The sequence below is a fragment of the Gavialis gangeticus genome, unplaced genomic scaffold, assembly GCF_001723915.1.
Source record: "Gavialis gangeticus isolate Ggan-Ray unplaced genomic scaffold, GavGan_comp1, whole genome shotgun sequence".
Classification (NCBI taxonomy): Eukaryota; Metazoa; Chordata; order Crocodylia; family Gavialidae; genus Gavialis; species Gavialis gangeticus.
Genome location: NW_017729024.1, coordinates 60,987,637 through 60,999,849, shown reverse-complemented (window position 1 = coordinate 60,999,849; position 12,213 = coordinate 60,987,637). Strand labels below are relative to the sequence as shown.

General features: G+C 40.3%; 1 protein-coding gene across 2 annotated transcripts in view; it reads left to right on the top strand.

The window, feature by feature from the left end:
- Positions 1-12,213, top strand: part of GAK (cyclin G associated kinase) — a 207,220-nt gene that overhangs the window by 91,905 nt on the left and 103,102 nt on the right. For both annotated transcript variants that reach the window (XM_019517146.1, XM_019517145.1), the window contains exons 12-14: positions 4,172-4,221; positions 4,310-4,458; positions 8,678-8,800. In XM_019517146.1, coding sequence (XP_019372691.1) covers positions 4,172-4,221; positions 4,310-4,458; positions 8,678-8,800 — 322 coding nt within the window. The remainder of the gene's footprint in view (positions 1-4,171; positions 4,222-4,309; positions 4,459-8,677; positions 8,801-12,213) is intronic.

Sequence of the window (12,213 nt, the reverse complement as noted above, 5' to 3'; positions counted from 1 at the left end):
GTGTTTTTTTTCTGAGAAACAAAGCCAGAAGCTCTAAACATAATTTACTCATTTGCTTTGTGATTTTTCCTTTTGCCCTTTCTTAATTTTCTTCATTGTACCTTGCTTCTCATTTCTTAGCAACATTAATTCAGTATAAATAAAATGTATGCTTTCTTCTGTTAATGGCTTGGCTAGGAAGGCCCTAGTCTAGCAATCCACCCAGTGTAGATGGACTGTGAAGTCAAGGCATCCCTGTAAAGATGTGAAAGTCCTTTCAGCCTTAATTACAGGATTGGGGCCTGTGGTTTTTTTTTTTTAATGGACTGTAATTAATTGTGAGGAATGTGTGTGTATACTATTTATGACTTCTTTTTTAAGCAGCCATGCCAAAGGGAAGCTCATGAAAGTCTCACAGTATGCTCAAGTAATGAAATAGTGCTTTACATTATTGTTGAAATGACCATGATATCATCACGTTGGAGTTCAGGGAAAATTATGGAGAGATTACAAAATTAACCTCTAATCCTTTTTTTAAGGAAGGTGTATTAAAACGGAATAGTTTGTAGCAACCACACACATTGATAGAGTATCATGTACATTTTTGGGGTTGGGTAAGTAAAGTAGCTTGCTGAGGAGTATTCAGATTTTTTTCTGCAAAACTACCCTTCCTGCTTCCATTACCTATTAGCTGCCTTTAGTATATGAGACTCGGAATTGTTTATATAATAAAATCTGCTAAGTATGCATGGAGCTTTTTATAAATGCCTGAGATTTGAAATCTCTGCTTCAAAGATTTTGGTGTTTAATTCAGATGCATGCAAAAGTGAAGTTTGAGTATAACAGTTAAGGGGAGTATGTCTAAGGCAGGTATCAACCTTGGAAAACTATTGGTGAGGAATGGGTTTGAATTTCTTGGAGAGGGAAACAAGAAATACCAACTCCAGGAAATCCTTGGCCTTCCTTTTTACTGCTCTGATTTGTGTGTACTTATTTGAGGTTGCAGACTTGCCTAATAAGTTCCTTTTGATCAGAGGAGCTAAAAAAAATCTTTCATTAGTTTTTCCTTATGAATAAAAGTTCATGTATATGGAAGTAGTACATATGGTTCAACAGCTGAAATTTTAAAGGTACAGCAAGCACTGTGGATTGATCAGTACCATTAACTTTCCACTGTGCTTGTTCTAGATGAAAATTTCTCTTACCCACGCTTTTACCACAGCACTTAGCCAGCACTTAGTACAACCTCAGCTCCACATTTTATTGTTCCTTGTCTGGTTTAATTTTCAGCCACCCGTGTTGATAGAGCTTCCTCTATTTCCCTTGAGAGAGAACGTCCCAACTTCACACAACATATTTAGGAAGCCTTTCCTGATACTCAGCTTGTTTTCCTTAGGTGCATGCCTGCCATTACTTCCCATTATACTTTCTTTAACTGATATATGTAGTCTTCATTTGTTTCTGGGTTGGTGTCATTTGCTCTTTCAGTGACTGCTTAGATAAAAATGACTCCGAGTAGTGCCTACTCAATTCTTTCAGCTTCTGAACACTCATGCTACTCTTTTTTGAACTCCTTGCAGTTTGCCAATATTTTCTGCTTACATGGTCTTTAGAGCTTGAATGTAATATCCCAGCTCTTTTTTTTCCTTTGGCATTCTCTCAGTTTTTATAGGATTCATCTCACTTAGGTTAGAGACATCTGAACCCAGTTCTGTGACTACAATCTTGACTGTGGTTTTGCCACTGTGGGTTGGATGAGAGTCAAGACAACTGTAAATGGTAAAGGTAGGAAAAGGTGTTGGAAGAAAACAGATAAGGTTTTGGTAATTTCTGGGAAATTGATGGTAGGGCCAAACAACAGGTTTTCATTTTCAAGGGAAAGGTCAGGGAGCTGAAAGGGCTTGAGTGAGGGGGGAGAAGTGAGAATCATGAACATTTCTCATCCAACTCTCTAAACTCAGGAGGCCAGCTAGTCCATCCCCCTGCTCAAAGCAGGACCATCCCCAACTAGATCAGCCCACCCGAGGCTTTGTCTAGCTGGGTCTTAAACTTACAAGAATAGAGATTCCACAGCTGCTCTGGGTAACCTATTCCAGTGCTTTACTCCCCTCCTGGTGAGAGTTGATGATCCAGCCAGTTTTCTGTCCACCTTACAGTCTATTCATCCAACCTGTACTACTTTAGCTTGCTTGCAAGAATGTTGTGGAAGACTATCAGAAGCTTTACTAAAGTGAGGGTAGTATATAAAAAGGTAGCAGCCAGGAAGGGGTGGGATCAAGGAGGAGGCTAGGTAGAAAGTTTAAGGGACCAAGAGTGATCAATACTAAAGGAGAAAGTGGTGAGCAAAGAGGAGGTGGAGGAAGTCATGATGAGGTACCTCCCTCTTTTACAGTAGGAGTGGTCCTTTTGTGGAGTAGTAGTTTTTGGTGGGAAGTCAACAAGCAACAGGTACTAAATGTTTAGAAAGGACATTGGCAGAATAGTAGGAGTGTTACAGTTGTCCAAGTTAGTTTGTAGTCTTCAGATTTGCTTTAGGGGCATTCAGTGGTGCAGGAGCAGAAAGGGAGCTGTTTGGAGAGAGGAACCCAAGTTTGTGTCGTTAGGAGTTACATTGACCCAAAGGAGAGCAAGAGTGGAAGGAAATGAAGTAGCTTTGACTGAACTATTGTAGAGCCTACAAGAAAGGAATGAACAGCAGAGAGGACCTGAGTGCACCTGGATCTGGGGGCTCTGGAAAGGCCAGGAGAAGGAAGGACAGTGTTGACTTTAAGCTTAAATTCAAATCAGCTTTGTATGCACCTTAACAGGATCTAAATGGAATCTAGGTGCACCCTAGATGGTGCCACTTGAGCAGCTGGAAAACTGATTAGATGCCTGGATTTGTTAGATGCCTCAACTTTAGTCTTAAAAGAGGCATTTTAGCTTATGCGTTCCCCTTGGAGCCAAACTTCTGCCTGAACTCTGTTATGATCCAGATTTGGCTCTGGGAGACCTGAAAGGAACCAAGGATTCATACAGTCTTAGGCCACTGCATAGTGCATCCAGTGACTTTCAGATTGCATGAATACAGTTTATTACAACCACCCATGGTGGTGCCCACCTTTTTGTTTAGTTGGTTACCAGCCTGGGTGTGTTTAATTCCCATCCAGGAGGTGGGAGAGCCCAGCATGGTCAGGCCACTTTTTTTTTTCCTGGGAAATAGGAGATGTGAGTTCCTTCTGGCTTGAGGAAGGTCCAGAATGCAGCTGTTCTGCATCCTGGGTCCAAGCTCTAACCTAGGCTACTTGGCAAAAAGTGGCTGGGAACATTTGTCATTCAAAGTGAATGACGTGCCCTGTGCTTCACACTGAACTTGGTGTTGCTGTCACTTAAGCATCCTGGTTCAGGTAGAAGACTCCAGCTGGCTGCTGAGTCAGGGATGACCAACTAATCTAACATGCAGCCTTGTCAGATGCTTTAGCTCTGAGGATGAGGAAGGGGAAGCTTAGATGCACCCCTGTACCTTGCATTTCCACATGACTACCTGTAGGTGTGTCCATGTTCAGTATACATGCGCTATGGCTTGACCGTGACCTATATATTCACTGTATAGACATCTAAACTTGTCTATTTAGGTTACCCTCCTGAGGCAGTGGGCTTAAAGTTTAGGAATGAAATGCCTACATGGCAGTACCTAAGAGAATGTGGCAATTGGTCTTTGTGGGTCAGTTCCCCACTGCAAAAATAGGCACAGAAATACTTCTCTTTCTCGAAGTGTGAAGATAAATATGGTGAAGCTTATGGTATGCTTGTAATCAAGGCTATAGACATAGCTCATCTGGGTTGCTATTCAAAGGTCTGAATAGCTGGAAATTCTAGTAAACGTGGATGAGAAAGTTCAGCTATAAGTCCTAACTCTTTTAGTAGATGTTTATCAGAGCACTTGCACCCAAGGAAGATCTCTTTGCAATGAATTGCTATTTGAAAGTCTAATCTCCATTCCACAACATCTGTCATTCTCTTAGTTAAATATATAGGGTCTTGAACTATTTCGCTATCACTCTGATAAACTGAGTACTTCCTATGATTTCCCAGCAGGAAAAAAATCTCCATGGTAGCCTGTTACTTGAATAAACTATTTATTTACATATTTCTATTTACCTTTGAATAAAATCATTTTTACATATTAACTCAGACATGTGTTTTATTTCAGTTATGCAAAGGGAGATTTGGATATATCGTTTATCACTTCCAGAATTGCTGGTATGGTTAGTTGCATCTTTTTAAAATCATGATTTCAATTATATTTTCATAAAAGTTAATACCTCAAATGGCAATGTTCTGTTTTCAGTGATGTCCTTTCCAGCAGAAGGTGTAGAATCTGCCATCAAAAATAACATAGAAGATGTGCGATTATTTTTAGACTCTAAACACCCTGGACACTATGCTGTTTACAATGTATCTCCAAGAACATACAGGTCTTCAAGATTTCATAATAGGGTGTGTATGTATTTGTCTTTTGATTTATTTTCCTGTAGTAAGACTGGGTAGACCTAGCGCATCTTTTGTTAGATGCCAGCGTTTTTATTCAGTTAAGATGTACAGCTCAAATCACAAACGGACCATTTCAAAGGTAAGGTCCACTACCAATATTAATTCTAGCATAATTTGCCACTGATTTGGATGAAAGGGAAAGATGGCATTGCTTTCTGGAGTGGTAGCTTTGCTGAAGAAAGACCCAGGCATTCAGCACCTCCCTACCTAGGAAACAAATGTGTTACTGGAACAGCTGTGTTCTCTGTTTTGTCCAGAGGTCTTTCCCTGTGTCTTTCCCTGCTTTGCACTATTTGGGAGGGCTTCACTTACTGGCCTTCTTTAATATCTTTGCTCCCTTTTTATCTCGCTGGTTTTTTGTTTTTTTTTTTTTGTCTCCTCTCTGAGCCAGCTGCACTTAGTGAATTGTCTAGGCATGTCCACTCCTTACTGCTGCCTGAAATGAGCAGTATATAAAAGCAGGGACATGGCACATATCCTTGTTGTAGGTAACCAAAGATGGCTATCTGGCAGGTCCTTAAGTGTAAATATCTTTTTGGTTCCTTTTCTTCAGTGCAGTCTTGCAACCAGAAATCATGACTGGCAGCACACTGGAGTCTCGGGCTTTCAAATCCCAGCTTTCTAATGAAAACATCCTGGCGGTGTCTGAAGATGTACTTGCACCATCCCCACTGGACCTCAGTTAGATCTTTATACAACCAGGACTCAATGTGTCCCTTTTTTGTCTTTTAAGCTGTGTGGTGTAAGCTGTCCATTATCATCCCTTCAAAACCATATTTTTAAAATAATATTCCTCTGTTTGACACAGTTCAGTTTACAGTGTATTCTTACTCTTTCCTTTCATAAGTCTCCTTCAAGCAGGAGGAGGAGGGAAAACATTGGACCTAAAACTTTCTTCTTCCTCCAAGTGCAAACTAATGGAATGGAATTCAGATAGGATAAACTGCTATATATATTTACTTGCCTAAATTTGATTTAAACTTTTAAGGATTATCAACCCTTGAGACTGAACCCCAGAAATGGTTAACTTAAGACCCTAGGCTTACCTAAATTTCAGTGGAGACCCACAGATCCTTTGGAACAGAAAAAAATGCACTGAATTTTTAAAGAAGTCTTCCAGATGCGTTGCTCTTTTTCTAAAAGTACGTACTCTGTATCCATGTTCTCCAAATTTTGTCTCACATTAGGGAACCTTATTCCTTGGACAGAAAACTCAACTTTACTCTGAAGATGTCCAGTTTATTGACCTATATTCCCCTTGTATATAGCACTCCTGCAGTGATGTCTCTAACTTGCTTGACAAGGGAAAATTACTGCAGTAACTGCCAATCCTCCAACAGGCTCAAGTTTTTCAGGCCTTATTGTTTATTTAGCTTGTCAATTAGCATCATCCATTTAATCCTGACCCAAGTCTTTTTTTCCTGTATAGCCAGAAGGGATCAATGGATCTGAGCTTGTCAAAAAAGCATTGTACAATTTCACTTTTTGTTTAGGTTGCCTTTAAGGACTAAAGCTTTTTTGAGTCCCCAGTTAAACTGAAATGGAGTTTATTTTCATCTTGTTTTTCTAAGAAACCTTCCCCTTTTTCCACCTGTAAAACCCAGGTGCTGAAAAGCTGTTTCGTAATCCTGTGGGTATAAAGAGGACAAAATGTTCGTCTCCAGTGAAGTCATTCTACAACTTGAACTCCATATTTAATTTGGAATAGTAGACAAAAGAAAAGGGTAACTTCTAAATGTAGGGTATTCTACTTAGTGCAAGTGAAGAAAATTCAAGACTTCTCCATTGTCTCTTGTGCCATAAAATGTATACTAATCTAAGACCTTGTAAAGTGGTAAGACCCTCAATATCTGAGGTGAATATTTATAACTTTGATGTACTTTCTAGTCCTTACTAAATGGATGCATCATTGTGAATATTTTAGATCTTCCAGGCTACCCTTTCTCTAACTCGCTCTAAATTTTTTTGCTCTATATTCCTTTCACCAATACAGAATTTTCTGTGAACTTTGTTTGTTCATATTAGGTAAAAATGTAAAGTTTTTGGAATTCTCTCTAGGCTTTTCTTGATTCCACTCCTACATAGCTTTTGGGTGCCCAAAACCTCCCTAAGGCAGCAGAGCTGCTTCTGTTGAGCAGTTTTGTGGATTCCTCCAGTAATAATCCATCACTAGTAGTTGAGTATATTTCAAGAAAATGAATGCGCTGATAGGGAACAAAAGCCTGTCTTTTTGTATAGCATTTGTTTTTTGTGCCAAAATCCATTCCACTTTAAACTAAGAAAGCTAGAATAAAATAACCAGAGAGATGCCATATGGTTGTCAGCATTAGTTCAGGAGCTAAGACTTTTTTTTGCTTTTCAGTTTGTGTCCATGAAGTAGCATTAGGAATTTTTGGCTCTTTTAATATTAAGACTCAAGTGGTTCAATTTTTGTATACCTTGCCTACAGTCTTTGTGGTTCTCAATTTTGTTAGAGTTGGGGCACCCCTCCTCAACTTGTTTGAATTTGGTGGCATCCCTAGTTGACTTGCCACAGTGGTTCTCAATCGGGTGTTGTCACCACTGTTATCTGGTAAAACTGTTTGTACTGCTCCTGCACAATAAACCTGAGAAGGGCTGCAGCACACAGTGCTGTTCTGCGTTGTTAGTATGCTTTTAAGGTTAAAGCAGGCAGGAAAGCCGGCCCATTCTGTAGCTTTTCCTGGTCCAACTTTACACAGCATCTCCTGGAAACAGGCCAGTGGGATAAGTGGAACTGTCCTGCATATTTCAGTAGTGGGGGGAGGCTGGACAGGGAAGGGCTACTTTAGAAGCTGGCCCTCTTCCCTGCTTTAGGCTTATCAGATCCCTAATGAGGCAGAAGAGCACATGGTTGCCACAGTCCTTCCTGGTGTGGCTGTGCAGTAGGCACGTGGGACAATTTAACCTGGTTGTGGTAGTAATGCTCATGTTGTGGGGTGCTGTGGCATCCCAGCTGAGAAGCACTGCTCTATTTAAATTTTAATCTGGTGGAAAGAAGAGGTGGCATTTCTTTGCTACAGTTAGTTAATATGGAATGTTATTTTAGGCTTATTTAACGTGGTTAGGAGTTATTGATCAGTTTTGTTGGTTTTATCTTTCCAATGGGAAAAGCTTACTTCTTCAAAATGAAATTGTGGAAATGACAGAATACTACAGAATGCAACAAAAACGTGGGGCAAAAGATTGAATAATATTAATTCTCTTACATCTGTCACTTTTTTTTTTTTTCTGACTCTGACAGTTTCTTGAGGAAGAGCTAATTTGATATTAAAAATCTTAGCTTTTCCCAGAAACAATCTCTTTTTACATTTCAGCCTGGGGAAAAAAGTGAGGTTAGATGAACAGATTATACTTATTTATACCAGCAGGGGAGAGGGGTTTATTTTACCTTTGTCAGCTGTACCACCCTAACTGTTTTGTTTGTTTACTCCTATTCTGTAGTTAGTGGAAACTAATCTAGGGAAGCTGCCCAGCTTTCACTCTTCTTAGGATAGAAGCAGCCCAGGGAATAGATACTGTGGAATAGCTAATACCTTCTTAAGTTACCCTTTTAACTTGGTGCAATTCGTTCATCTGTCCATACCCTCAACTTACTTTGCGCAAGTCGTCAGGAGGCACTAAGCATGCTCACTGATTTTTAGATAGTTCCCTGAAGCTGACAAGGCATCCATTCCTATAAAAGCATTTGTCAGTGCCAACTGTTTTGTCATATTTTGAACCCTGTTTAAAAGTGTTGTGTAAAATTTATTTTTTTTTTACTGGTGGATGGTTTTTTCCTTTTGTTAATGTGAAAATTGCTGAGAGACTTTTAGATTGGTTTCTTTAAACAAACTTTTTTTCAGCCCATCAGGGGAAGCAGTTTTATATCATTAACTAATGTTGACTGCTTCAGTAGTAACAAATACTCTGCTAGCTTTGCATGTTGTAGCTATTTTTATTTCAGTAGTGTCCAGAGACCATGCTTAGGATGGAAGACTCATTTTGCTGGGTGCTGTGGAGGATATATCTAAACAGAAATCTTGTTTGATACCCTGCTTATTAAGCTTCCTTTTTAATTTGTTCTTAAATTTAGTTTTAAAATACAAATGCATCTGTTTGTGGTGTGGCTGTAGTCACTGTACTCACCTCTTATTCCATCCTCCAGGTTTCTGAATGCGGTTGGCCAGCGAGACGTGCTCCAAATCTTCACAACCTTTATAGCATTTGCAAGAACATGCATTTATGGCTAAAGCAAGATCAGAAGAATGTTTGCATTGTGCACTGCCTTGTAAGTAACTGTTACACCTGACATTTTAGCTGTTTGAGCCCAGCCATAACGGTTCAGTTCACACGTATACAAGTAACAAACTTCTCTATATTTAAGTTTTGGTGGTAGTATAAATTCTTTAGAGAAAGTCCTACATGTTTAAATGGTGTTAACTTGCGCCGATTTGCTATGAAGTCAGTCACGAAGATGACTTAGAAACCCTTCTAGCTCCCTCTGCAGATAGCAGATGAAACAGTAACAGGAGGAATTAAGGTAGCTTGGCATTTGTGTGATAGGCACTGCTTTCTTGCACTTATGTTAATTTCTTTGCTTGCTACAGATCTAGCTCCAAATTTTAGGCATATAAGGGGCTTGATTTGCATAGCTCCTAGCTGGTCAAGTAATGCCAACATTTAATGTTCAGTCAGTTGCTTAAAAACTAAATGTCTCCCTAAAGCCCTGCCAAAATTCAGCTATTCTGTTTACTGTTGGCAGGCCTTCACTAGAGAATAAAATGTTCAAATCTATCTTAGTGTGACACATCTGAGTATCATTGTGTCTAAATAAATATTTGATTTAAGGTAACAAGATCAGGCTTGAGAATGATTCAAGAAATATACACAGTTCACTCCTATAAACATACATAAGTTATTCCTTTCCTTATAGTGCTGCTATCTAACACTATATTATAATCTACCTGATAAGAAATTCCTATAGAAATATTGGCAAGCTCAATTTTCAGTCATAGAATCATAGTGAAGTTGGGCTGGAAGGGATCTCCAGAGGTCATATAATCCAACCCTCTGCCTGAGGCAAGATCATTGCTATCTAAACCTTCCTATACAAAATGTAATCCAACCTCTACATAAGGCTACCATCAATCCTAACATAACACAGACCTAACATCATCCCCTGCCACAAGTAAAGCAGGGGAACCATGACAGTCAATATCCTGCTTCTATGAAATGTTGTCAATGTGTGCTCAAGAGGTCCCAGGTAGAGGGTCATGACCCTCGCTGCAGAGGAAGGCAAAAAACCCTACAGTCCATACCAATCTGACCAGCAGGTAAAATTCCTTTCTTACCCCAAATATGGTGATTTGGTCTGACTCTGGGTGGAAGGGCAAGACCCTCTAGTCAGGAACCTCCCAGTTTGGTCCCAGCAGCAGCATTGGCACACCCCTGTCAAAATACCCAGCCTTGGCTGTAGCCAACACCCAGTGCCTCCTAAGGAAGGCTTGAAAACACCGACACATGCCAGATAAGGGGTGAAGGGGGCCTAACTAGCAAAGTCCCAGAAGCATACCCATAGTAGAATATAGGCATAGCTATGCCTGGATCATCCCCAACTAAATGCCTGTCCAGTCTCTTCTTGAAAACCCCAAGTGACTTAGTCTGGAACTTCTTTAGGCAATCTATTCCACTGCCTCCCTGTTCTAACAGTGAAGAAGTTTTTCCAGATATCTGGTCTAAACTTATTTTGCTGCAACTTCAAGCCATTGGTCCTCATCCTTCTCTGTGGAGCAAGAGAGAGAAAGTGCTTTCCCTCTTTTTATGGCAGCCCTTCAAGTAGCTGAAGACAGCTATCATGTCTCCTCTTAAGTGACTTTCACAAACTGAACATGACTAGCTCCTTTAGCCTCTCCTCATATGAGCTGCCTTCAAGCACTTTATCATCTTTGTTACCTGCCTCTGGACCCTCTCTAACTTCTCCATGTCCTCTTTTAAATGTGGAGCCCAGAACTACACACACTACTCCAAATGAAATCTAACCAGTGCCAAGTAGAGAGGTACCATCATCTCCCATGTCTTGTACCTAATGCTTCTGTTGATGAATCCCAAAATGACCTTCACCTTTCTGTGTAGCTACATTGCACTGTAAACTTGTATTAAGTCTTTGGCCTACCAAGACTCCCAAGCCCTCTTTCACAGAGCTGCCATTCAGCCAGGTGTCATTTATTTTTATTTGTTCTTGATTATTCCTCCTGAGGTGTAGCACCTTGTGCTTGTCCACATTGAACTTCATCCAGTTAGCTCCAACCAAACTTCCAGTATGTTAAGATCCTTCTGAAGTTGTGCTTCCATCCTCCAACAGGTTTGCAATCCTTTCCAGTTTTGTCATCTGAAAACTTACTCAAGAAGCTTTTTAATGATTTGGATACTGGCATAATAAACATGTTGAACAGCACCAGGCCCAGGATGGACTCTTGTGGGACTCCCCTTGAAGCCACCTTCCATTCTAACATGAACCCATTAATAATTACCCTTTGCTTGTGGTTCTTGAGCCAGGTATCTCTTCACCTCATTGTAGTTTTAGTCTAGTCCATGTTTTTGCAGTTGGTTTGTGAGAAGGTTGTGTGGCACCTTGTCAAAAACTTTACTAAAATTCAGATGCATTATCCATGGCATTCCCTTCAACCACCCAAGCAGTTTGTCAAAGAAAATCAAGTTTGACATGATTTGTTCCTAGTAAATTCATACTGATTGTTTGATCAGCCTTTCCTCCTCCAGATGCTTGTAATTGACCTTCCTTAGGATATGCTTCAGTAACTTCCTAGGTATTCATGTGAGGTTTACTGGTCTGTAGATGCCTGTGTCCTCGTTTTTGCCTTTCCTCTGTAAAAAGAAGAAATACTACATTGGCCCTTTTCCAGTCCTCTGATATCTGTCTGGCCTGTCTCCTACAACTTAATGAAGGTTACTGCCAAGGGCTCCAAGATCTCCTCTCAGTTCCTTCAGGACCCTGGAATGAAGTTCACCTGGCCCTGCTGACTTAAATTCATTCAGACCCAACAAAAACTCTGATCATCTCTTTTATCTCCTCCCTCAGCTTGCCCCTTCTATAACCAGATAATCTGTATTAGGTTTGACTGAAGCTTAATTTTTTTGTGAAGACTGAGACAAAGTAGATCTGTTGAGTAGATCCGCCTTCAGTTAGGAGTTCCCTGTGGCTTGTTAACAGAGAACAACAGCTTCATTGGTCCTTCTTGTTTGGCCAACATACTTCTAGAACCTCTTCTTGTTGTCCTTGACTTCCTTTCCTTGGTGCAGCTTGTTGTTTATCTTTGCCTTCCTGATTTTTGTCCCCACAGACTTGCTATTTCCTAGTATGCTTCCTTGATGACTTGCCCTTTCTTCTATTGCCTGTATGCTTTATTTTCCATTGGAGGTATTTTAGATGCTCTTAATGCAGCTATAGTGGCCTCTTGCCATTCTTCTTGTGCTTCCATTGTGTCAGAACAGTTTCTTGTTGGGCTTCCAATACTGTGGCCTTCAGAAGCTCCCAGCTGTCATGGATACCTTTTTATCTTTTAGTGTATTCTCATGACACCATGCCTATGAACTCCTTGAGTTGGATCAAATCTGACTCTTTGAAAACTCGCGATTTTACTGACCTCATAGTTTCATAGTTCCTAGGGTCGGAAGGGACCTGAG